The 27,967-nt window shown below is 46.4% G+C and overlaps 1 protein-coding gene across 1 annotated transcript in view; it reads left to right on the top strand.

Moving 5' to 3' along the window:
- Nucleotides 1-27,967, top strand: part of PTPN4 (protein tyrosine phosphatase non-receptor type 4) — a 1,253,225-nt gene that overhangs the window by 939,820 nt on the left and 285,438 nt on the right. Inside the window, exon 23 of the mRNA XM_078682081.1 lies at nt 13,649-13,795. Coding sequence (XP_078538207.1) covers nt 13,649-13,795 — 147 coding nt within the window. The remainder of the gene's footprint in view (nt 1-13,648; nt 13,796-27,967) is intronic.

The raw sequence follows: 27,967 nt of genomic DNA, 5'->3' as shown, positions 1-27,967 counted from the left end.
CCTCGCAGCTTTGCCTATCACGCTAAGGGAGGTGAGGCTATGGAGTTTCTTGGACCTTGATTACCTCAAGAGACCAAAGTTGCTTTTTATATACTACAGCCTACAGGCCTGATTATCGATAAGGGGGGAGAGAGTCGGGAGAGGGGGAATTCTGTTTCCGAGACAAACTCCTGTTTGTGCAGGGATCAGAATTCCAAGACTTCCGGTAAACACAGCACCCTTGCCTTTTTCTACTGATAAAATTTTGGCAAATCAAATCTGCCAAAATTTCAAAAACTGTTTTTCAGTAACTTATGTATCAGTGGTTTCCGACTGCAATTCTGGCTGCAAACCACTGACTTGTTACTGATTCCTCAAAGGAAGTTTCGGACCCTGTTCCCTCTATGAACCCAGCTGACAGCCTCGGAGAATACACCGTGATACAAGGGACCACTATCCGCCCCTTCTAAAGTACTTCCAAATGGGAAACTTATTTTTTTAAAGCTTTAAGGAACTTGTGCTGCTTCAAAAACAAAAATTCTCGCTTGGGAATGCAAACACAGGGGTTGGGGTCTGCTGTATGCCGACCACCAACGCTGTGTTTGCAGTCCATCACAGTGGGGTTGAATAGTATGACCTGCCTAATGAATATTAATTAGGCAAGTGGTTCTGTAATCCCCTGCAAATGGTGATTTCGCGGTCTGATCTAATAGCACATAGAGCAATTCACAAAATCAGATTCCATTAGGAACAAGCATTTGCAATGCAATAGGTCTCCCATTTTGTCAGTTAGAGCTATTGGCGCTGTAAATGACATTAATGCTAACAACAAAAGATTGGGTGGAAGGGAGCTAGCGAGTAAAGTCAAATCTCTAACATTTTAACTTTGTGACTGCTCAACTCGATCCAACCTGCCTACCGTGCTAACGCATCCGTACTCACCACCGGCACGTATACCCCTCTACTCTGTATACACTACTAGTTTATGTACACATCGCCTGCTGGTGTTCCTAGAACTGAGTGGTGAACTAGGCAGTCAACCGCAGCCGCCTGCAGAACCCGCTCCAGTCTGCGTCCCACTGCCACGGTACCATGACTGATCTGTGTACCCAGCCACGGTACCTCGAGCTGGTCTGTGTACTACCACCACGATACCACGAGCTGGTGTGTGAGCCACGGTACCAGGAGCCGGTCTGTGTATCATCGCTACGGTAACACGAGCTGGTCTGTATACCTCCACACGGTACCATCAGATGGTTGTGTACTACCCCTCGGTACCACAAGCAGGTCTGTGTACCACCCCTCGGTACCACGAGCTGGTCGGTCTACCACTCCTCTGCACCACGAGCTGGTCTGTGTACCACCCCGCAGTACCACGAGTGGGTTTGTGTACCGCCCCACGGTACCACGAGCTGGTCTGTGTACCGCCCCACGGTACCACGAGCTGGTATGTGTACCGCCCCACGGTACCACGGGCTGGTCTGTGTACCACCTCACGGTACCACAAGCCGGTCTGTGTACCACCTCACGGTACCACAAGCCAGTCTGTGTACCACCTCACGGTACCACAAGCTGGCCGGTGTACCGCCCCAGGTACCCAAGTTGGTCTGTGTACCACCGCCATGATACCCCGAGCTTTTCTGTGTACCGCCGCCACGGTACCATGAGCTGGTCGGTGGAGCCAGCCACCCTGCTCTAACGTGTGCACACCCGCTCTGAAAGCAGGGCCGGCCCGTGTACTCATCCTCAGCAGGTGTACAGTGTGCCCTCGCCTGGGCAGCCAATGGCAGCCTCTCTGTGCTGGCAGGCATTAATGTAGTATGTTGAAGCACTCGCCGCTGAAACATGCGGCGGTCCCGAGTCTTGTCTGGAGACCCCGCCACACCAGAAGGCCCCAGGGGGCAGAGTCTGGCTTCCAGTTCCAGTGGCATAACACAAGATGCTGCGCCCGACCCCAGTCCCCACGCCATCGGGGTTGCATGGGGCTGTCCAGGTCCAGTTTTAATTAAATGCTGCTCTTTTCTTTCCCACATGCCGGTGCCGGCGGAACCCAGGGGGGGCCTCGGCCAGGTTTCCAGCTCTGCGCGGACGGCCCTGTTGACATGGGAGTGTTTGATGCTGTTGCCATGGCAGCGGCAGAGATGACCCTGAGCTGCCGGAGCCCTTCTTCCAAAGGGATGTTTTAAATACCTACGGAGCCGAGAACGGCCTGAAGTGCAGGGGGCTGGAGGGAGCGGCGCGGGAATGCGAGCCTTGCTCACGTTCACCCCGCGCTCCCACTCGGGACCCTCATGTCTCTCTGCGCGCTGTAATACAACAGCCGCGCTGTCACTCAGCACCCCTCGCTCAACCTCACAGCATCCAGCCTTCTCTTTCATACAGCACCTCTCCGAGCAAGCCATGGCCCAGGGACTCTGCACTCCCTCTTCTCTCGCACCCCTGGCTTAGAGAAAGCACCTAGATCGGTCAAACAGCACCCCCTGGCGGCCTCCCTGCACCTCTTGATTATCGCCCTGGCCTCTGGCAGCGGCCCAGGCCCCCGTCACCACACCCTCCCTGCGGGGCCTGCTCTGGGGGTGCTGAGGGCGGTCAGACGGTCCTGGGCGGGGTCGTGCGTGGGTTTCCTTGTTCTCCACGTGTGTCACGGCTGCCTGTGAGTACATCTGCGCTCCAGCTGGACAACCCCCTGGACGACCAGATGCCCGAAGGAATGAAGTCGCGCAGACCGGGCTTGCCCTAGGGCAGGGTGACCGGTGTCCCGGATTTGCCAGGACATTCCCGGGGTTTCAGCAGCTGTTCCCGCAGATTTCAGCACATTTGGCTCACGTCCCGGCTTCCAGAGAGGGTCGACGGAAAACACAGGGAGGCGCATTTTTGCAGGACTAGTTAGCAGCAGTTAGCAGGAAACAATGTAATTAACAGGTGTGATAGTGGGTTTGAAAATTGCACATTAGTTATGTCCTCAGTGCCTCGTGTGTTTTTGTTGGTTGATATGCGCTGTCATTCTGTACCCCTTGGATGATGTGAAATTGAAGACCTTCTATTTTAATGAAATGTTACGGGTTTTGTGTGTTTTTTAATTATCTTTTCACCCGACCAAGGAAGGCAAGAAACTGACGGCCCCGTAAATACAATAGAATAAACTCAATGTCCAACCAAAGTTACAGCTTCAAAGACAACCAATACCTTCTATACCCTGCGAGGAGGGGGGAGGGGCGGGCGGCTACACGGACAGCGGGAGTGGGGGCGGGCGGCTACACGGGAGGTTCTGGACGCAGACATCGGATCGGGGAAGCAGGCGGCCTGTGCTATGATCTACGGGTTGGTTTCCCTGTCCCGACCCCACCCCGCCATCAGCGCGTGAACCAGGGAAGTGGATAAAGAGCAATTACGGACGGTGCAGAGCAGCTTTCCCTCGCGTACGTGTTTAAAACAGGCGCGTCGGAAGATCTCGGAAAGCACAGATTGGGCGCCTCCCCTACCTCTCTAAAGAAATGAGCATAACCAAAAAACAAACACCTACGGACAGCGGGAGGGGGGGCGGACAAGGACAGCGGGAGGGGGCGGGAACGGGCACTCACCTGGACTTCTTCCGGCGGCCGTGGTCGGCATGGAGTGACAACAACAAACCCAGAAGAAAAAAAAAACGAAACTCCGCCCACCGCCCAATGACGATGCAAAAAGGGTGGAGAGCGAAAAATTCTCGGGAACGCCCTCGAATCTGGCCCGGCCTTGACGGACAGGTCTCTGTTCCAATGGCTAGCCTCCATTTATGGAGCTAGCCAATGGAACAGAGGACGGATTCAAGTGTCCCTTACTGAAGACTACAGATTTCTCCTGGGGGCGGAGCTAAAGCTCCGTGCCCCAGGCGAAACCTAAAAATGGTCCCTTTCACACAAGTAATGTGAAGGGCAGACAAAGTGTTAGATTTTCATTTGCCTACTGCTGACACCAAGGCACATTTATTAAGTGAGATCTTTCAACCAGATCCTACCTTTTCAGAGCTACTATTGCCATTCAGCAAGACTCTTAAAGTCACTCTTAGCTATTAAGTCTAATCCATACTCTAGCCCTTCTCAGTAGACATACAGCTATGTGGCAAGTTCCTCTTAATGTATTCTGACTAATCCTCTGGATAGAGAATCAAAACTTATTCATGCCTTTGTAAAGAGAATGTTCTTTTGGTTAGTTTAGACTTAAAATCTTTTAATGTAGTGTGCCTGCTGAGCATTTAACCCATACTTAACAGGACATGGCCATCGAGATATAGCTGTCCTCAGGGCCTCTCTGGCTCAAATGATTCATAATGATCAGGGCAATGTGAAGTATGCCTTGTGTGCTGGCTTGCACTGCACATCACTCAATGTTGGCAGAGCTATTGGCACCAGTGCAGTGATTAGAAGGCATTCCTGAATGAGCTCAATAGGTTATTCAGGAGATGTCCTGGTATCTTTTATGGACTTCATCTTTGTTGGTTCCAGATTGTTTGGAGGGAAGGCTGATACTGTGCATGACCTATTTAAAGACAGTAGAGCCACAGCTCGATGCTTGGAACTTTGGTCTCATGCCAAGCAATCCCACCAATAGTACAAGAAGTTCAGTGGACTAGCTTACAATGTCAACCCTCTTATTCTAGCATGCAACAGCAGAACCCATCCTTTTGGGGCAGAGGTATTGGTGGGTGCAGAGGTGCATAACATGAAAAGGGACAGTTCTCTAACTGTTCCCCTTCTGCTGCAGCAACTGCCAAGCCGCTTTCACTTGCCCTCACAGGCCCATCATCACCCGGAATAAGGCAGGATAGGGCATGTCCTTCCAGACTGGAGATTCATTGTGCCAGTCAGATCGGTCTTGCAAATCATTGAAAGGGGGTGTGCCTTGCCTTTCATTTTCTCCCTGCCTGAAATCTCCCCACATCAGTGACTGAAAGGAGGCTGGCTTAGTATATAGTGCACACTTATTTAAGTGTAGCACCCTGCACTAATCCAGACAACCCTTAGAGTGATTTTAGTGGTCTTAGACAACCATAGAAAGCTCTGTAAGTGGTAGCTGTGGAGAGCAGCCTTCAGGCTTACCTTGAAAGAGTGTTAAGCAGCTTGTTTTACCAGATGTAATCCTGTAGCCTAGGTTAAATGAATAAGCACCACGCAGTTTATGAATAAAATGTGTTCTATTTACTACACAAAATTCACTAACACATCGTTATATCTCTCACATGGAGATAGAAACACAAATTCACAAGAATACTTCAATATATTAAGAAAATGGAATGCGCACTGCGACTGAAGTCGGGACTATGACCAGGAGACTCAGAAGACCTGGGGACACAAGGAACTACCCATGGTAAGTATCCAGGAATCCCACGGAGGCTATTTGCAGAGTGGAAACACAGGCACATTTCCAGTAGAAGTCAACGGGGAATTCGCAGTTGCAGTTTTAGAGAAGGACCCTTCCCAGTGGACTCTGAAGAAACCCTGTGGGAGACATGAGGTAAGAGTCACTCCACCCGTGCATACCCCAGTAACCAGGATAACTACACCAGTGGAGCCGGGTGCATAGGTGGGAAATGACGTCGGAAACCGCTGTAGACCACAGTGGAGGACTTCAGGAAAGATACCACTGGAGAAGACTGTTCAAGAGTCCGGTGGAATCCAAGGGTGGATTCTTAGAGGAGATCCTGTAAGCAGAGGATAATGCCGGAGTGATGACGGTGAACTTGTCGCTGCAGCTGTGAGGACCAGGCAACGCTAAGGAAGACCGGGAGCGTGCATGAGCTGTCTCACGTGGGAAGTCGAGAACTAGGGGGTCGGTGTCCGGCAGGAGTACCAACAAGCCTTGGCCGCTGCAACAAGTGTGGAACGCGAAGAGGGAGTAACGTAGGGACCAGCAAGATCCAAGGGACACAACACAAGCAGGAGAGTTGGACCAGGCCCCAAGCAAGCTGGGGAGCCCACTGAAACAGGAGAAGACCCTTATGAGGACCCACAGGCTGTAGGCACAGGAGTCGCAAGAGGACCTCGAGCAGCTTGCCAAGAAGGAAGGCCCACAATGCAGAGAATGCAGTGAAGATGCTGTACTTGGCAGGAAGAGATGCTGGAGGCAGAAGCTTCTTGTACCTCGCAGATCTTTAGAGTGCAGAGCCAACAAACCTTGGCAACGGCAAGTCGACGTGGCAATGCTGTTACGACGAGGGATACTGGCCTCAAAATTGTAGAGAGGACAAGTCAGGCCTTGAGGAAATTGCAGAACCACCACCTGTGTTTCTGTGCCTTTCGAAGTCTGTGGCACGTCAGGAGCCACAGACTGGCCAGCTTCTTTACGGTGCCTACAGATGGAGGGGAGTAACTACTTCACTCCAAGGGAGATTACTTCAGATGTTTTTGATGCCCACAGGTATGTTGAAGAACCTAGAGGAAGCACAGACACAGGCGACGAAGAAGACTTTTCCGGAGCATTGAGACCAGGCGTAGCATGAGACTTCCTTCATGCAGTCTCGGTTGCAGGCAAAGTCCAAGTGTCCAGTCGGTCAAAGAGTGACAAGGTTTGAGGATTGGGTTCGGCCCATGACAAATCTGAGGACCCACCCACCCACAGGTAAGTCCTTAACCTAGGATAGGGGTTAGGGCGACTCATAAGTCCCTCCCAGAGGAGGGGCTGGACAAGGGAAGGATACTCATGTCCTTTGTCCAGCTCCCTGAACTGGTTCAAACTGGAGTATGGAAAGTGTGAGCAAATCAAAGAAAGAGGGAGGCCTCCTTTCTGGTAAGGGACAAGGAGGAATAACTGCAAGAGTAAGGACAAGTCCCAAAGTGAACACTAGTGTGTGATAGGCCCAGTTATGTGTATGCCGTATATTTCAAATGATTCTACCAAACATATGGACATCTGAGATTCAAAAGATAACAATAATATCAACCATGTGAGTTAAAAACAGACATTTTATTCACAGTCATTAAAACAATGTTTATACCCAAATGAATATACAATGTTAAAAAAAATTCAAACGGATTCACACAATTCCATATTCAATAAAAGAACAGTTATACAATAAACACAAATTATAAAAAAAAATTTACTTTTTTTATAATTTGTGTTTATTGTATAACTGTTCTTTTATTGAATATGGAATTGTGTGAATCCGTTTGAATTTTTTTTAACATTGTATATTCATTTGGGTATAAACATTGTTTTAATGACTGTGAATAAAATGTCTGTTTTTAACTCACATGGTTGATATTATTGTTATCTTTTGAATCTCAGATGTCCATATGTTTGGTAGAATCATTTGAAATATACGGCATACACATAACTGGGCCTATCACACACTAGTGTTCACTTTGGGACTTGTCCTTACTCTTGCAGTATGGAAAGTGTGTCCATCAAAGCAGTCTGCTGACGCTGGCAAGCACCCCCACCCCAGCCCAATACACTAAGTCCAGTCTAGGGAGGTGATCACACCTCCCTGTGAAAGGAAACGTGTTGTTTTACCTTACCCTGCTCGAGCTTGGCTCAGCAGCAGGAAGGCAGAATCGTGTCTGTGGTCCGCAGCAGCATTTGTTTGCGGTCAGACCCTAAAAGGCTGTAGCTGGGAGTACGGAGGAGTACCCAGAGGGAGCCCTCAGTACATGGCATCATACTTCCAACACTGGAATCTGTGTTTGGGTATGATTCCAACAAGTTTGATACCAAACATGACCAGGTTTGGTGAAGCCATTATATAGTTAGACATCTTGTTATGACTGATGGTCCACTATGTGTATCAAACTGGCTAACCATACTTATAAAGACTGGAGAATCGACTCAGGGGTTTTTAGTGGTGTCCTGCTCATGCAGGGGCACCCTCACACTTATAACAAACACCCTGCCTACAGGACTGAAAGGCCTGCCAGAGTGGTGACAGATAGGTTTTAAGTGCAGTGACCTCAGATATAAGGAAGCTTATATCTGTCATAAGAGATGCAATCACCAACTCACACAGGGTGCAATTGCAGGCCTGTAGTCAGTTAGAGTGGTCTCTCATGGGTGGTACAATACATGCAGCAGCCCGTGGGAGACCCCTGATTTACCTATGCCCTGAATACCTTAGTACCATATACTAGGGACATACATGGGTACACCAGTAGCCAATTGTGGAGGTACAGAAGAACTTACCATGGTCAATTTAGGGAGGAAGCACAGTGACTGAGGTCCTTATTATCAGGATCTCAGTCATATTAGTCCAAATAAAAGTATGGCACCTACAAAAAATGGGGATAACAATGAAAGCAGATCCTACTTTCCTACAGTACAGTGGTTATCAGCAGACTGTTCTCCTATTTTGCTGCTAAAAGTCAACCTTTGGCTGGCCAAGACTGCAATCAAGCTGGTGCTGGCTTCAGAAAGAGGTGATATCTGTGCTACTTCCTCATACTGAAGAATGGATACCTTAGGCCCATGCTGGACTTACACCCACTGAATATCCTTCTGTGGAAAGACAAATTCAAAATGCTCACCCTCGCTCAGATATTTTTGTGCTCTGGCTCCAAGAGACTTGATGGGGGTCCAAGGATTTGCATAATTGTGTATTTTTATAAACCTGTCCTGCAGTCCCCACAAGCGATTCGCAGTAGGGTTGAAAAGCTTCCAAACTTCTGTGCTCCCTCCAACTTAGTTCAGCCCCTCCAAAGTTCACAGGATAGCAGTGTTCACTGCAAGAGGATACATGTATTCCAGTACCTCATGGACTGGCTGTTATAGGGAGTCATAGTCCAGTTTGGGACAGCAGCCAAACGCGTTAAATTTTAAGGGGCTTTACATCAACTATCTGAAGCCCCACCTGTGACCCATGCAAAGGGTTCAGTTTATTGGGGCTGTCCTAGACACTCTTGCATTGAGGGTCTTTCCACCACCACGGCATGTCTAGGATATTCAGGATAGGATCACAATGTTTCAGGCTCTATTCTAGGTCTCATAAAGGATGGCATCTGCGATGCCTACCTTTGCTTATCCTCCTAATACTGAAAGCCAGATGGCCTATGCAGGCCGTGTAGTGGAGCTCAGCATCACCAAAGCTGCCTCTCTAACTCCATCCAGACCTTGGAGGAGACTGCTTAGAGAATTCTGTGGTGGTGGAAATGCGCCGTCCTGACCTGTGTCTCTTCCACACCCGGACTTCACAGTTGTGACAGATACATCACTACTGGATTGGGTGGAAGGGTCACTTGTATGAGGTTGCGATCAAAAACACTGGTCTGCTGTGGAGAGACAGCTGTACATGAAGTTTTTAGAGCTGGAGGGGTCCATCTGAAAGCTTTCCTGCCACCCTTACAAGGGAGAATGGTGCATGCCATGTGGATGTACAACAAGCAGGGTGGAGTGGTATCCTGCATCCAGTTCCAGAATGCCTAACTACTACAAAGGTTTAGCAGAATATTTGTTTTGGTAGCCAACTGGCTAGCAGAATCTCTGAATTGCAAAATAGCTGAGCGGACTTCGACTGGACAATCTTGCGTGGCATCTTCATTCCAAGGGAGCAAGGGGCATCTGTGATCAGTTCCCAGGTTAACTATTTTGCCACCGATGAGGATGTACAGTGTCAAAACTACTGCACACTGAAGTTTCCTTGATTTGTTTAACGGGAGGACTCACTCCCACTGTGATAGGATACCGGTCTCCTTTAAGATTTCCCGCTACTGTCTTGAGTTTTGAGGAAATTCAGGGCAGTTGATTCAAAGTCTTCTTAAAAGCCCTGGAATGGGCTAAGAGAAAATGATGCAAAGGGCTCCTGAGCATGAGCACATGCCTTTCGATCTTGCTCCCACTTAGAATCTTCTGTCTTATTGCAAGGAGAGTGTCCTGCTCCAAGACTCCACGTCCTATACTCCTCAAATGGAGAATGTGTAGATGTGCTTAAATGCTTTCTATCTAGTGGCTTCAGTAATTGTTATCATCCTTGCAACTTGAAACCCTTTGACAAGGTCTTATATGGTGGGCACTGGGAGAAGTTGGTCACCTGAAAGTTGCACTTATCAAATCGACTATCTTTAGGCCAAATTTTCCGATGTATTGTTAGAGGTTCTGTCTGTTGCCCAGGAGTGCCTTTCATTACCCATAGTTAAGGATTGTCTATCTGCCCTTTCGGTCCTTTTGTGTTTACTTGATCAACTCTCTGTTTCAGTGACCTGTTGTTATGGGTTTTATCAAAGGCATGACACGCATGTTTTCCCCACAACCGTTCGCCATGCCACAATGGGATTTGAAAACAGTGTTGACGTTTCTAATGTACACTGCTTCTGAGGTGATGTACAGCTCCTCATTGCAAATACTGGCCCGTAATACAGTTTTCCTGACTACCATAAACTTGGAATGCTGTATTAGTTTACTGCTGGTGTTCTCATTGCAACTGCTCTACCCTCACCGCCCCCCCCTCCCACCCCTTTGTTTCCAGTCCAATTAGGTGGCCTTCTGACCCAAAGTTGTGACACCTTTTCACATTTGCCAGTCTGTCACTCTTTTTTCTGTTGTTATGGGTTTTATCAAAGGCATGACACGCATGTTTTCCCCACAACCGTTCGCCATGCCACAATGGGATTTGAAAACAGTGTTGATGTTTCTAATGTACACTGCTTCTGCAATGATGTACAGCTCCTCATTGCAACTACTGGCCCGTAATACAGTTTTCCTGACTACCATAAACTTGGAATGCTGTATTAGTTTACTGCTGGTGTTCTCATTGCAACTGCTCTACCCTCACCCCCCTCCCACCCCTTTGTTCCCACTCCAATTAGGTGGCCTTCTGACCCAAAGTTGTGGCACCTTTTCACATTTGCCAGTCTCACTCTTATTTTAAGGGTTTTATATAGCGCGAACTAGACCCAAACATATCAGGTCTCAGAGTGCTTTACACCTGCATTTTCATAGATGGACACAATCATTTTTGTTAGGCACGGGGAGATTAAGTGATTTGCCCAGAATCACAGGAATGTGAGTGTCGTTGACACTCTGCCAAAGTTTTTCTTTCCCCTTCACCCTTCAAAAGAGGACAAGCTCTATAAACTCAACCTTAAATGAGCTTTGAGTTTCTACTTCAACCACTCTAAAGAACATCATGTGGATGATCAGCTCTTTATGGGAAATGGAATGCGGTTCACAAAAGGCTCCTTAAGGTGGAGTCACCTGCCTCAAAATCTTCCATACCATGGCCAAGAAGCAAACCTCTGAAAGTCTGTAGACTCATTATGCCATTGTCAAGGCCACTACAATAACATTTGCAAAGATGGAGGAATCAAGTTCTAGACTTTTGCCAGGCAGCGACTTGGTCTTCACTGCATGTATTCCCGAAAGACTATTAACTTGACAGTCAGTTCTGACAGGCTGGCCATTGTTCTCTCTTGGTCCTGCAAGATTCCTTGATCAGAGGTCACTCCTCAGACAACTTCTCTTCTGGGAGGTGTTGCTCTGGTATCTAATCTAATGGTGAGGAATCTGCAGTTAGAAGCCTCCTTCTGAAGAGCATGTTACTTACCTTTGATAATGCTCTTTTTAATGGGTATTCCAGCTTACTGCAGAATTCTTATTCTTTCTAGCCTCACCTTTCTGTGGAGTTGACTACTGAACATCAGAATAAGTTTCCAAGTAGATTTTTGGAACTTTTACCTGCAGTTTGTTCGGAATGCTGTGCATCTCGGGGCGTTGAAGAATTATTAGAAAACTGACGAGAGGTTGTAGGTGGGTAGAACTTCTATGTGGCTCTGCTCTGTCACTTCCAGGTCAGTGCAGATTCACTCCAAAGTTGCACTGTTCCACCTGTCATGATGCTGGAGCATTGCTGAAAAAATCACTGGATCCAGTATAGTGACTGCATATCTTATAAAGCTGAGGAATCTATGGTTGAATACAGTATCCAACAGTAAGAACATTGCCGAATTTAAGTAAAGTCTTCATTGGTGCATCTGTGCAGCAGGCAATGTTTGTAGAGCAAGTTTTTTCACAACACAGAGATGATGGTCAGAATGCTAAACCTTGTCAAACGTTTACCCCCAGTCACAGATCGGGTTTAAATCCATAGATTTTTTTGCTCACCAGGTCGACCAAGTTTGGACCCAGCCAGGTGCAAACCAGTCTTCACCCTGCTCCCTATTGTAACAGTCCAGCCCAAACTGCCAGGCTAGTTCCCCCTTGTATCGGAAATCAATCATCCCAGGAACAGTTTCCGGCTATCACTCCTCATCAGCCAGGCTACCTTGAATACTGTGGCAGAGCGAGCACAGCACCCACTTTTGGGCACACCCTTCCCACTTAGGGCAAATATAGCATCACTAAAAGATGATGGACAGTATGCTGAACACTGTCAAACATTCACCCCTAGTCACAGATCTGGGTTAAATCCATAGTTTTTTTATTCACCATGCCACCCTAGTGTGGACCCAGTGATTATGCATATCAGTTTCAAATCCTGCTTCTCATGTGAACAGTCCAGCATAAATTGCCAGGCTTGGTCCTCCCTGGACCCAAAAAAATGCATTCCTGGAACAGTTTCAGGCTATCACCCCTCATCAGTCAGGCTAGCTTGAATACAGTGGCATAGTGAGCAAGGACCCACTTCTGGGCGTACCCTTCCCACTAAGGGTGACTAAAGCAACCCAAAAAGATTTTGGATGGAATGTTGAACATTGTCAAACATTCACCCTCCAGTTGCAGATCTGGGTTAAATTCATCGCTCACCATGCCACCACTGTTTGGACCCAGCCATATGCAAATCAGTCTTGACCCTATTCCCCATGGCAACAGTCCAACCCGAACTGCCTGGCCCGGTTCTCCCTAGACCAGAAAACAAGCATCCCGAGACCGTTTGCAGGGTAACAACCAGGCTATCTTGAATCTAGTATCCTCCAGAAATGAAGTTACCAAAGGTAAGTAAGTTCTTCATCGGTGTACCTGTGCAGCAGTCAATGTTTGTAGGGCAAATCTTTTCTTCAAAAGTTTTCTGAACTGAAATAGTTGAGTATATTGGCACATTCCACAGGTATTCCCTCAAACTCATTGCTCAGTATAAAATCTGAAGTGTGATCCTCCGTTAAGCATGGAGTTCAGAGCACACCCACTTCACTGGCTTGGGATTCATACCCCAAAGAATGAGATTGATGGGGCTGCCTCTTGTATTTTTTGGTTTGGTGTGGCACATGCCAAATTAGTCCCCTCGAGGCTCCATTGTTTGATGTTCTATGTTTATTCTCTCCGCACGCCGAGACCGGTCTTTGGGGTATGGTAAAGGTTATCATTCAGTCGCCTTGCATTTACCTGATCTGCCATTATTATTTAAATCACTGGTTGTGATGAGGTTTCTGAAAGGGCTTCTACATCAGTTTCCTATTTCTCCTTTTGTGATGCCCAGTGGGACCTCAATATCGTCCTTAAGATTTTGATGTGTATTCCATTTGAGCTGGATTAGATTTCCTCTAGTTCTCCTTGCCCTCAAACCTGTCTTCTTAGATGCCATAACCTCAGCTAGGGCTGCAAGTGAGCTCATGCTTTCTGTTTTCATTATTGCCTTGATAACGTAACCATAATTTTATCTCGTTATGGAATATCCTTATCACAATACACATCTTACATTTTAAATGTTTACTTTAATATGACTATCTTTTCTCCTATAACTGATGTACATTGAATTTATGTTTTTGCTTTGTAGATGGAAATACCTTCTTCCTGCATAATCAATAGGTACATAGCATGCCAGGGTCCTTTACCTAGTACTTGTCCAGAATTTTGGCAGATGACATGGGAACAAGGCTCCTCCATGGTTGTAATGCTGACAACTCAAGTCGAAAGAGGCAGAGTAAGTTAAATTAGCCAAGAGACTAATTGCTCCACATCTTGAGTACCTTATGTAGAACTTAAATGTTACCCTTGCTGTTATCTAACAAGGAGACAAGAACAGTAAATCAGTGCAAATTTGTATGTCAGTGTAAATAGATAAACTCTTGCAATTTCCATGATCTCGGAGGTACCTAAATTCACTACACCACTTCCGTCCCCACTTAAGTAATTAATCAGTTTAATGAAACATTGCTGTTCATGTTTGTTAAAGCAGATTGTCCTGTCATTTAATTATGGAGGCTGAGTTCTACTTCCTTACTTGTGAATATAGGGAATATGAGAATACGCTGGTTAATACCTGGTCTGACTGAATAGAGCTTTAGCTCAGCTAGTGTAAATTCAATTCTATAAACACCTTTAATGGTGTGGGGCCAGGGCCCTTGATAGTTTATTTTTTTTCAATGAAGTGTTTTGTTCCCCTCCAACTGAGATGGACGAGGGTCACTGCTCTAATCATGTGCCTTCCCAGTCACCTCAGCTTCCTGCTAAATAGGGCCTCAAGGGAACAAGACAGCTACAAATCTTATTTTGCTGAACATGGTCTCTGTCCTCATCCAGTGCCATTGCTGGCTAGCTGTTCTACCACTAATTGAGAGGCAGGAAATGTTTTTTTTCATGTAGCACCTGTCCTTCCTGCTCATACACCTGTCTCATTAATATCTCCACTTTGAGCAGGGAGTTTAGCGAGCAGCTTTAAAGTGAAATGTGGCCTTTCTGCTTCTTCTGTCTCCAACTTAATGAGCAGCATGGGGCACGAGAGAGACCCTTTATTTCTTCCTCCACTGGTCCAACCTGAATAGTGGCTCCCACTTCTGGAAAAGAGTTGAACGCCCACACGAGATGGGTATCGCACTTAGGTGGGTGAAACAATCAGTCAGACTCTTGCCTTTTCCTTGCATTAGTCTGCACCTGCCATGAACCTACATGTATGTGTATCTGTTGTATTATGATTGTACCTAGATGCAGTGGATTATAGTTTAGAATATGAGGAGAGAATTTGGATAGTGGTATGCAGTACAAAGCAGAAGCCAGTACAAGAAATATTGCCTTTGTGATTGCTTGTTTATTTCATTTAGCTGATGCTAGTGAGACTTTTACATTTGAAAATTTCAACCACCGTAATTAGTTTTTTAATCTCCTTGTTGTTGTCAGTAGTTGTTTATATCATATCAGTTACTCCAGTATTGGAACTTTTATAGATTCACATGCTTGAATCATTCCCCGTTGTCGAGATGGGAGTCCCCAGTATTATAAAAAATAATAGTCTCCATAGACATGAACGCATAAGGCGTTGACCTAATACTCTTTTGTAACATATCTGTGTCATTTAAGAAAAATGACCAATCTCAAAACTCAACCAATCAGAAGAGACCACCCTGTAGAACCTTCCTGAGAGAGGCTCCGCTCCCTCAGATTTTTTACCGCACGTCGTGCTAGGGGACTCTCCACTGAGCTCTGCTCAGTTTTCTTCTCTTTTCTGAAATGGGGTGTTTTTTTCACCATTTCACATTTCTATCAACTCATTGGAGTTATTTGTGGGTGATTCAAACTGACATCTACCATGTCAAAGAAACCTAAAAAAAGGTTTATTCAGAGCCTGAGGAACCTGCAGGAAGAGAAGGTTGCATATTGACGATAAGCATAAGGAATGCTTATACTGTTTATATCCTGACCACAAGCCAAAGGAGTGCAAGGTATGTTGTAGCTTTTCTACTCAAACTCTTAAAGCCCGAGAAGAGAGACTTCTTTTGTCGCTTCAGAGACTGAAAAATAGAGATGATATGGTGTCTGATGAAGGGAGTGATACATCATCTAAAGCCTCCTCAAGAACACCTCAGAAATAACCTTTTAGATGACCCTGCGGGCTAAAAAAGCATCAAAAAAGTCTGTTGAGCCCTTTCACAAACAGCTGAAACTACCACCAAAACCTCTCATGAGGTACCTTTACCGTCGACGAAGCAAATCATATAGTCGAAGTCTTCATAGACGACGAAGGGTCAACTTCCGTTGACGATACATACGTCGACGACGGTGTCGATGGGGGAAGCAGGGCCACTGATGGAAGTGTCATCGGCGTTACCATCGACAAAGATCCATGTCGCCGGCAGTTTGACGTCGACAGCGATACCAGCGACAGAGCAGCAGTCTTCGTCAATGAAAGATGTTCTGGTTGTGGTGCCCCGTCGACGACACCGACGAGGAATGAAAAGGAAAAAGTTCAAAAATTGCTGTTAATACCAGCTGTAACATTGCCTAGTCAGGTGCAAGCCCTTTTGCCATCACAATTTTTGGGAGGAAAAGGATGAAGAATTTGAGGAAGATAGCCTTTTTGGGGCAACCATGAGTCCATCTGATCTTCATGTTAAATATCAAGAGGAGTCTGATGAGGATGATGGTTATGGACGTCAATATTACCATCCATAACAGCAATATCAGCAGCAGGCAATGATGTCCCTACCTACAAGACTAATGACAGACCTGCAGTTTATGCTAGCGGACTACAAAATGAGATTTCCGCCAGAACAGAATATACAACAGGTTCCGCCTCCTCCGCCATCTCTGTTATTCCGCAGATACAGGTTCGTTCTCCTGTTCTTCAACAGTCTCCTAGGGTCCAACCTCCTACTCCATCTCCTCCTGTTAAGCAGTTAACATCCTCTGATGAGGAAGTAGAGAGCGAGGAGGGAGAGATTCAATAAGGTGAATAGGATTCCTACATCCTCCCCACTCTGGCATCTCCATCTTCCCGCTCCACACTAGGATAATTTTATACTTTAACTCGATATTTATTTTCATAAAAACTCTTGTGTTAAAAATGAATTCAGGGATGCATTCGATTATACCTTAGGTGCTCTGGTACAGTATTATATACACTAGCTAACAATTCCGTATTACGGTTTCTATCTCAGAGTCACCCATAAGCAATGTGAAATCATATTATTTCAAAAATCACAAATTAAATAGAAGAGTAAAAACATATCATATACACTAAAAAGTCCACTTGTCGACGCGTTTCGGTGCGTTGGTTACAGTTGTTGCACCTTCCTCAGGACGGACAGAATTAAAAACAAATATACTTCTTCTTTTTTTTTAAATTCAGGTGTGACACGTTATCAATGGTGTCTACTTTCATGCAGTAGCGTCTTCAAATGTGCGCTGCAGGTGTTTTATCGATTGCTGTGCCAGTCATATTTTGTGCCTGTTGATTTAAATCAGGCTGACCACTACCTCTCTTTTGATGATGGTCTTGGTACCTATTATGGTGTTGACCGTTTACTACGTGGCCTGAGTGACAGCGCTCTCCTCTTTTCTTTCAGAGCTGTTCGTTTTTGGCGAAAACCTCCTTCTGGCTACCGGCAGCTTCCCTTCATCTGCCTCAATTGCAAAATATAAATTATGGATTGACATGGATAGGCCTCATGGTCACCTACTGAAATAATTGCACAGAAAGGAATTTTTCTTTGATAATCATTTGCAACCCAGTCCTTTCTGGTCCCTGGGAAACTCTCTTTTTTATGAGATCTCCATCTTCCCAACAAACGTATTCACCTCCAGAAGATATTGGGGATTTTCACAACCTTCTGTAGAGACCTGCTAAGTGCTTTGATTTATCGATGCCTATGCATCAGCAAGACTGTTTTCTGTACGATTTCAAAGAGCCTTATAGGAAAACAGTTAGATCGTTGCCCTTAATGGATTACATATGGAATGAGGGGCTAAGGATAATGCAAAATGCAGCAACGGTTACACCTGTGTTGCCGAGACTAGACGAAAAGTATAAAGCTCCAGATGATGCTCCAGCCTGTTTAATAGGTCAACCAAAGGCAGATTCTGTGATTTCTAAGGCAGCGCAGCGTCGCTCTAAAAATCCTTCAGCTCCCCTGACTGCTCCTCCTGCCAAAGAAGGAAGAAAGTTTGACAACATAGGCAAGCGGTTTTCAGCGATGTATGCTATAACAGTCCGAGTAGCGAACTCTCTAGCTTTACTGGGCCTTTATAATAGGTCGGACTTGTCGCCACTTTTGGACAAACTCCCACCAGATGACCAGGAGGAAGCTAGAAGAATACTTCTGGGAGGCGAACGGACTACCTCGGAAGTGATAGACTGTGCTATGGATGTAGCTTCCACAGGGTTCAGACAGCTAGCAGGAACGGCCGTCTTTAGGCGTCAAGGCTGGCTCAAATCTACCACATTCAGACCTGAAATACAAACAAAAATCCTTGATCTCCCTTACAATGGAGAAGGGTTATTTGGCAGCGACGTTGACAAAGCCTTGCAGACCATCAAAAAAGATATTGATACAGCTAAGGCTCTGGAGACTTTACAGTTCAGAAAGACTACTTTTCATGGTTCACGAGGAAGAGGCTATCTTTCTTACAGATCAGGATACCAGCAATCAGGTATTGAACATATCCTGCAGCCACTCAGCAATACAGACCACGGTATACTAGTGCCAACCACCTGCAACAGCGTACAACAAGTCTTTATTCAGAGGAAACTCAGGACGCCAGGGTAAGGAGCCTGGTCGACGACAATGACCTCTCCCAGCTGTTGCCCTCTATCCCACTAGCTCCATCCAAAGTGGGCGGCAAAATATCCGGTTAGTTACAACAGTGGCTGGAAATCACGTCGGACAGATGGGTTCTAAACCTAATCGAATTTGGACACTCTCTGGAATTTATAAAGATCCCGCCAGTGAAGCCTCCTCAACCTCGTTTCGAGAAACATCTACACCGCTGAAAGATGGAAGTTACCAACATATTACAAAAAAGAGCGATAGAAAAAGTTCCTTTCAATCAGAGAGGAAAGGAGTTTTACTCCCGGTTTTTCTTAATACGAAAAAAGCAAAAAAAACTGGAGACCGATCTTGGATTTGCCGAACTTGAACAAATTCCTAAAAAAGCAATTGTTCCGTAAAATTTCTATTCCGGATGTGCTTCACCTCTACAACCGAAACGATTACATGGCGTCACTGGATCACCAGGATGCATATTTTCATATACCCATACGCCGAAAACACAAAAAGTTCCTAAGAATTATGGTGGCCGGCAGTCACTTTCAATTTCGCATCTCACCCTTCGGACTAAAATCGGCTTCCCGCATTTTTCACTAAATGTTTGGCTCCTGTAGCAGCATTTCTAAGGCAGAAGCATCATCAAAGTTTCCTTTACCTAAACTATTGTTCTCAAAGCCCCAACGTACGAATCAGCAAAAGCATCCACCAAAACCTGCCTACAAATTTTCGAGAACATGGGCCTCACTTTAAATGTAGAAAAGACAATCTTGCAACCATCTCACCGACTGGTGTTTCTGGGGGCAACCCTGGACACCATGGAAAACAAGGCCTATCCTACTCTTGAGAGACAACAGAGAATAAGATCCTTGGCAAGCAGAGTTCAAAAAAGAAAGTCCATTTCAGTACGCCTATTCAAATCCCTCCTAGGGATGATGTCTTCTTGTATCCCTCTCATACCTCACTGTCGGCTTCAAACGCGTCCTCTTCAGGAGGCTTTGAACGAACAATGGATACAGATAGAGGGATCTTTCAATGATCTCATCTGGATTACTCTTTCCATGATAACTGCCTTGGACTGGTGGTCGCAACCTCATCGGCTATCGCGAGGTCTGCCGCTCCTATCACAGGCTGTTCCTCTTGTGATTACAACGGACGCATCACTAGAGGACTGGGGTGCTTTTCTACAAGACTTGCAGGTCAGCCGGAAATGTCCGCTTTCCCACAAGGATCTTCGCAGCAATCTTCTCGAGCCGCAAGCAGTTTACCTAGCGCTCCAAGCTTTTCTGCCAAAGATAGAGGGTACATTGACGCTTATCAGAATGGCCAATACCACTACAATGCACTACCGCAACAAACAGGGAGGAACAAGGTCTCTCCTGCTCTCTCATGAAACCCAGCTTATTTGGCGATGGGCAATTCTTCACAAACTGCATTTATCAGCAGAGCACGTCCCAGGAAAACAAAATGTCATAGCGGACAAATTAAGCAGGCTAAAAACTTCTTGCCACGAGTGGGAGCTGGACCAGCGCACTCTAGACAACATTTTCTTCCAATGGGGCAAGCCAAACGTAGATCTGTTTACATCTCTAGAAAACGCGAAATGCTGGTACTTTGAAGTTGGCATCACCATCGGGGTTCATGGTGGAATGCCTTTTCTTTTTTTTTTTTTTTCTTTTTTTTTTTTTTTTTAAAAACCTTTATTGTTTCATAAAGCAAATACAATTGCAGTCAGCCAGAACACAGCTGGCCGGATACACAGAGACGGGCAATGCAATGCAATAGATCAAAACACATAATTCCCGTCTCCTCAATGCCACATCAACACCCAGGATACTGTAACACCGTAAAGGTACCAGGATAAAAGAGGTTTTGGTTTTTTTTTAAAGTAAAGCACAGAGATAGAGCAGGATCCGATGTCATACAGTCTAGCAACACCAGAGGTAGGGGATATTTCAAATCAGGATATGCACATTCGGGACCACAGTCGGAGGGGCGCAAGCACTAACGTGCACTAAGCAGGATAGACAACGAATATCACATTACGCCCCTCTATGCAGCACACGCCCGCAGTACCTAACAAAGGGAACTATTATAACATCCCCGCACTGGCTGGAGACCTAAGAACACCCGGTAAACCACCCACTACTCGGATCCCAAAGATATGAAAAAAAGGAAAAGAAAGAAAAAGCCAAGCAGAACAAGAAAAAAAGAGGCCCTAGAAACTGAAAAGGAGAAAGAAAAACGGAGAATACCCTGCACCCCTGCCTCCGGCTACGGCCTCCCCCTCAGCAGAGTGCCTGTCGCCCATTTTGTGAAACCCGAGATTTAGAAGAGAGAGAAATGAAACTACCACCCACCTAGACTAAAAGAGGAACCCAAGCGAGGGAAGGAAAGGAAAGAAATGGAAAAGCGGAGGGGAGCCCTCCAGCAGTCCCCCGGCCTCTCCCTCTGTAGATAACGTACATGGAACAGGATATAAAACACCTCTGCTAAAAGTAATACAAAAGAACAGTGCACGAGGCACAGGAGCAGCCCAGCATGGAAACAAAGAAGACAGTTTGCCACACATCCCACATAAGCCCGCAATCAGGAAGTTTCGAAACGGAGGAAACACTATTTATACGTGTCCTGCCCTGCGCATATCACGATGGCCCACCAAGTAGTATCAAACCCAGACAGCAACCATTCTGTAGTGCTGCGATGCGATCCGACCGCATCCGAGCCCGTTTCCCGCCCGCGTGATAAACCCAACCTGACACAATAACATGACTACCACATCGCAATCTACAAGGCAGAGCAGGGAAAGATCGTCATTGTGAAGACATGGCCGGAGCAGAATCAGAGAGACCAACAGCATAGCGTGGAAAGAAAGTCCATCGCTCGGTACCAAGCAGGAGACCACGGATAGTTCCAAACCACGAATGTCACAAACTAGAGACGGCTCGAAAGTCCGTGTCCCGGATTCCAGGATATCGGTGCCGGCGCCATATTGTCGCGTCTGGGTAAAAGGTGAAGCATACCATCGTGCGCCCACGACCACCCGGGCTCACCAGTTCCGGCACAAAGACAACCTCATCCAGTTTAACATCCAGGGAACGGGCATCCTGTTCCAAGGTATCGCATAGGTCAGTCAGGGCAGCAAGGAGATCGCCCAGATGTAGTTCTGTTCCGTGCCCCCTTGTTCAAGCTCCCTGCCTCCATAGGATACAAAGCAGGTCGGGACTCAGTTGCTCGGATGCAGCACTCTGCTCCCCTCACCACGTTTCGAGGAAGCACTACCATAAATCGGGGCCGGGGCACACGCAGCAGGGTGTCAGGCGTAATGGTATCACCAGCAGGGCACCCAGACAGTAGAGACATAATCAAAACACAGCCGCCAAGGGAGTCTGCGCTATTAAGCGCGGCCGGGCCCAAATTCGGGATTCTCCCGCACTTAGCGGGACAGATCTCACCACGGACCCCGGCGGCAAACGAGCAAAAGTCCCAAAAAGGCACCAACGATTCAGGGGAATCATGAAGGGTCGATCTCTGACTCATGCCCCCAATCCGGTGTGCGAGCGATCCGAAAATCGGCCGGTCCGATGCGATCCGGAGCCAACCGGCCCCCCACTGCAGCTGGCGGCCGCTGTTGTTCAATTGATGGCCGGCCCTGCCATCCAGATGAGTCCCCGGCCTGCAAACTGCCTCGGGCCGCAAAACGCCAACGTCCGTTTCTCCCCGTGCGGAGGCGTCACAGACCTCGGGGACGCACCATCGGGTACCGGAGCTGCTCCTGCGCCCGTGTGTGCACCATCAAACCAGGATATCAGGCAGAAGGCACTCTCGGGAGGAGACGGTACACGGAGCCGGGGGACTGGGCGGCCATCTTCAACGCCGTCTAGGTAAATGTCTGGAATGCCTTTTCAATAGCCTTGTCCTGCATATTTGCTTACGCCTTTCCCCCATTCCTCTTCTGCCATGAGTTTTAAAGAAGATAAAGACAGAACCCTGCAAAGTCATTCTGATAGCTCCAGCCTAGCCTCGCCAGCACTGGTACATGGCACAAAACCTACTGTCAGTCAGGTCTCTGATTCACCTAAGACCAATTAGGTCTCTCTTGACAATGAACCAGGGACAAGTGTGTCATCCGAACCCCAGTTCTCTGAAATTGGCAGCCTGGTGCCTGAGTTCCGAGAATTTCAACACCTGAAAATCCCACAGAACTGTAGACAGGTGCTGGCTTAAGCAAGAGCTGATCCTACTTACAAGACTTACTCCTTGAAGTGGAAAAGATTTTGCAGGTGGTATATGTCATCTAACGTTATCCTCCTGAGGAAGTCTTGCCTTATTTGCTTTTCTTGGCTCGCTCCGCGTCAATTAAGGTCCGCCCACGTGTCAATTAAGGTCCCTTTAGCTGCTATTTCCTGTATCCGCAGAACAGCTTAAGGGCAATCTCTATGGTCCTGCAGAATTATAAAACAGTGTCTCAAGGGGCTTTTTCGAATGTTTCCTCCATTAAGGTCACCATCTCCTATATGGCAAATAAATACGATGCACAGTCAAATAATGAAGCACCCATTTGAACCTATTCATAAAACGGGTATGAAGTTCCTATCCAGGAAGGTGGATCTTACTTCGGCAAGAAGGATGGGGGAACTTCAAGCTTTCACTACTGAAGAACCTTTCTTGCAACTTAAACAAGACCAGGTTATTCCACAAACAAATCCTAAATTTATCCCTACGTTCCCTTCGGATTTCCATCTTAACAAACCTATTGTGCTGAACTCATTCTTCCCAAATCCGCAGACTGCAGCGGAGCGTGTTCTGCACTATCTAGATGTTAAAAGGTGTCTGAAATTTTACCTGAACAGGACTAAGTCATTTTGTTAGTCAAATCAAGTCCTTATTGCATACAGTGCACCTAGAAAAGGTTTCTCCATCACTAAACAGAGCATCTCTTAGATGGATTGCAAGTGCAATTGTATTCTGTCATCAACAAGCGGGCCATCCTCTGACATCAAGAGTCTGTGCCCATTCTACAAGAGCGATATCCACATCTACAACGCAGTTTGCGGGTGTGTCCCTGCCGGACATTTGTAGAGCAGCGACATGGAAGATGCCGCACACATTCACCAGACTTTACTGCTTGGATGCTGGGAGTAAGCGAGATGCAGCAGTAGGACAAGCAGTTCTTCTCTTTCAATAAGGTGAGCCACCTTCTGGGTTCCTTCCCACCATCGCGAACTGTCTCACATTTTCAATGGTTAAAAATGTTCCTTTTACTTATGCATTTATATGTTTATATTGTTATTCATGATTGATGCTTTCAAGAATGCATTTACAGTTGTAATTTATGGCATGAAAATGTGGTGGGAACTATTCTGATTCGAACATGTGAATCTATGAAAGTTGAAATCTTTCATAGATTCACATGCGACCTGCCCGCCTCCCCTGGGGAAGGCTCACTACTTATATTATTTTTCTATTATGCGCACTTGTGCTTTGAAAATCTGAGGGACTGGAGCCTCTCTCAGGAAGGTTCTACAGAGTGGTCTCTTCTGATTGGTTGAGCTTTGAGTTTGGTCCTTTTTCTTGAAGGACATAGATATGTTTTAAAAGAGTATTAGGCCTCGGCCTTATGTGTTTGTCTATGGAGACTATAATTTTTTATAATGCCATGGACTCCCATCTTGACGACGGGAAATGATTCAAGCATGTGAATCTATAAAATATTCCAATACTGGAGAGCTATAGTTACAGATAAGTAACTTGTTTCATATATGGTCTCCAGGAGAGCTTCATATATTGTCATAGGCATTTAATTATCCAGCCCAAGAGTGCAATCCTGAGTACTTTTTGCAAAATACATCAGAAAGCCTTCTCTTTTATTTAAGCCATATCACTGCTGTCCCCAACAGTGAAAGTTGAGCCAGTTCATTTTTTCTGGCTCTTAGTAACCATTCCAAACTTTTAATAAACTTCACTCAATTTCGTTGAGACCAACATCCAGTGAAAGATATCTTCAAAAAAAGCCCTCATTATCTCCTTAGACCAGACTCTCCTTTACAACCGCAATCTTCTCCCTCCACTACAGATGCTAAAATGAAACCTAGCTAGTTGGAAAACACTTCCCCTCTCTCTATTAGGCAAAGCGGCTATTTTTAAAAAGATGTCCTTGCCCCGTTTCTTTGTATACCTTGCAATATTCATTAGATCTTTTCCCGACTACATATTTTAGAGAAATCGAGGGCCTCCAGAGGGTCTTATTATGGGACAGGAAGCCACGCATCGCTCTGAACAAGCTCACATTAAACTGGTACGATGGCAGCATTAGCCCCCCAGACATAAAAAAATACTATTGGGCGGCACATCTTGCCACCATCAATCATGGCACCTATGGTCGCCCTTATGACCCCAGATATAACATTGACAGGTGGCTCCTCCCGGGGGAAATTATAATAGGGCGCTCTCCTCAAAACCTGACCAATACCCAATGACGGGCCCTACTAAACACTCAGTTAACATCTGGCATGTTACCACTAAATCACTCAGGATGGGGGCATAAACTGACTTAAGCAACTCCCCTATGGGACTCCGAAAGGCTGGGTAATTTATGGAGATCGAAGGGATTCAATAGATGGGAACTCATTGGGATCTCACAAATCAAAGACATGTGGGAGAAGGGCGAAGTGAAGACCTTTAACACTCTACAACAGCAATATGAGTTAGCCGATACAGAGCGCTTTCGATACATACAAGTCCGCCATGCACTGAATTCACTACTCTTGAGGTGCTCCTGCCCTCTTGAGTCCTCCCCGTTGGAAGATAGAGTGCTGGGCGGTCACTTGCCCAAAAAAACGATATCATTAATATGTAAGAAATTGATAAACAACATGGCAGATCCCCTCCAACCGCTGCGGGAGAAATGGGTAAGGGAGGGTATCGAATTGGACGATGAAGAATGGCAGGAAGCAGTGTCTTCCCCGAGAGTAGTTGCAATCCCAGCACGACGTAGGCTTGTTCAGCTCAAAATCCTCCACAGAGTATATGTCACAGGGCCACACTGGTACAGATGGGGAGGTCTGAGGGAGAAGAGTGTAGGAGACGGTGCTGCCAATTAGGCACATTCATGCACATAATTTGGGAATGCAAACACATTCAATTTTATTGGCGAAAAATACACAACATAATAAGTGAAGTACTCACAGTCGTCCTTTGCCCAGAGACTTGTAGGTGCCTCCTGAATATATGGGAACCTACTGATCTGAATACTCAACAAACAGTGGGCCACACTGGGATTAATGTTGGCAAAAAGGAACATTGCTCAACTATGGAGACCGGCGCAATCAACCACAGTAGAGGCCTGTAAAAGAGACCTTGATTGGTGCATACACAGAGACAAGACAGTCTACTCTGCTATGGGTTGCCCAAAAAAGTGGTCCAGAATATGGAGCCCGTGGAATTCATACCGAGGGAATATATTCTGTCCACCCCGTAGCATTAATCATGATGAGGCCCCCACCCCGTAGCTCACCCCTAAAATATAATGTAAAGAGCGGTTGCTTATTGTCTTCAACGTGTACAGTTATGCTGAATCCTCTGTACTATATATCTTAAGTCGATGACTGTTAATAAAAATAATTTTTTTTAAAAGCCCTCATCCATTGTTGAAATACTTGATGTTGAAGGAAGGCTAAGTCACTAAATGCTTTCTGTTGAGGATGGTTCTCTGCTGAGACATCATTTGACATCAAAGGTGACAGGAAAGTCGACATCGAATTGGCGTTCAATGGCAAAGGAGACAGCTTCACACAGGTGATTTCACCTTTCTGCAAATTTGGTCTATAAGACAGAACTGGAAACACTTACATTTGTGGGTTTACAAAAGGAAAAAAATAGAACAGTAAACACCTTTACAATCCTTGTAACTATTATTCACATCAGAGAGATCAAAAGCCTCAGTTGTCCCAGGGGTACCAGCAACATCACCATCAGAGGCAAAACTACCAGCCTGGTATGTCTGCAGAAGGAAGAGGAGGCCATCAAACATCAGCTGTTGCAGGAAAACACACTACGCACTGACTCTTCACCTCTGTTACTCACCGACACGTCTTCCCCCTGAGGCCGCGCCTGACCGGCCTCCCACTCGCGCACGTACCCGCACCGCGGAGAACCTCGGGAGAATCTTGGGGCCACCGGAGCGGCATAGCTGCAGAAAGGAAACAATGGTCCTTTGAGGGGGGCTGCATTCCTTGCACCGCTTGCCGTTATCGTGTTGTGCTGCTCAGCATTACATCCATTCCATTCTACTGTAAGTTCGGGTGTTCGGCATGACAAAGGCAGAACAAGGTGATTTAGCAGCGGTGTGGGCGCAGACTTGTTGATTCCCCTGCATATGTGCTCTGTGCCCGGATCTTCTCTTCTGTCGACTGCCCCTTCGGCCTCCAAACCTGATCCTGACTGCACTCTATTTTATTAGTGGCAATTGTTGAACCGTTGGGAAAAACCCTTTAGCCACTACAGTAGGAGGGGTGGGGGGCAGAAAGGGAGTTAATAGAAATGAGAGCCCGTCTATAATCAGGGAGACCCAGAGGAGCCGGAGACTCGAGAGCACCTAAGCCAGAACCTATAGTTCAGCCTTTTGCACCATATTGCAGCTACAACTTATGGTCATAGATACAGCCATTGGTACAGGTACAGCATCTCTACAAGTATTTCTGCAATCAGTTCACTCTTCTACAGTTCACTCGTCTACATGCAGGTGGCGGCAGCAATACCAGGGGGAGGAGGAAAGTGGTTCTGCTGGTTACCGTTACCTGTCCGCACTAACTCTGTATCTATGCACTATCTCTGTATCTATGCAATAGCAACTTTTGCTCATTTCCTATTCAGGATAGTTGTGTGCCCTGTCTCTTAATAACTGCCCCTGAGGTTCCCCAAAAGTTTTCTCCCAGTGTTCAGGGTACCCAGAAGGTTCTTAGATTAGTCTCTTGCATGACAGAGGAACAAAGGAGGAAGGCTGAGGGGTGTGATACACTAACTTTATCCAACCGGGACTAGCCAGCCACTGCACCATCCCAAGCTCTATCTCCAGCCCCTCAGCGGGTAAGCAAATGACCACCTTAACCAACACGTGCACCAACTTTGGCACTAAAACAGCTCCTACAAATGCAACTATGGACACTTTTTTGACATGCATGGTTGGTATCATTAGCAGGGAAAATGAGCCAGCAGAGCGCCGCCTCTCACTATCATTGCAAACAACGTCCCCTCTGGACTTAGTACTCAATGCACCAACCCCGCCAAATGTATACAAGGGTCTGTATAACTTGCGTAATCCATCTACATCTACACTCACATCTGCAAATCCTAACCTTCAAACGGCGCAGTTTCAGACTCTTCCGACATTGGAAACTACATCAGAAACCTTCGACCTCCCCTCGGGCTCAACATCATCCTGTCCCCCTGGAGGCAGATATCACAATGGACATCCCATCACCAATCGATCAAAACATGGCTGGGAAAAGAAAGACAGGAGCCTGTTAGGAAATCTAAACACCCAAAGGTTAATGTTCAGTCTCCCAAGAGAAAAGACAGCCCCAAAAGATATAGAGAATGCCTTGTATCCCTCCCAG

Source organism: Lissotriton helveticus, chromosome 3_1 (assembly GCF_964261635.1).
Source record: "Lissotriton helveticus chromosome 3_1, aLisHel1.1, whole genome shotgun sequence".
NCBI lineage: Eukaryota > Metazoa > Chordata > Amphibia > Caudata > Salamandridae > Lissotriton > Lissotriton helveticus.
The sequence above is the reverse complement of the archived record's forward strand: the minus strand, read 5'-3'. Positions and strand labels throughout refer to the sequence as shown.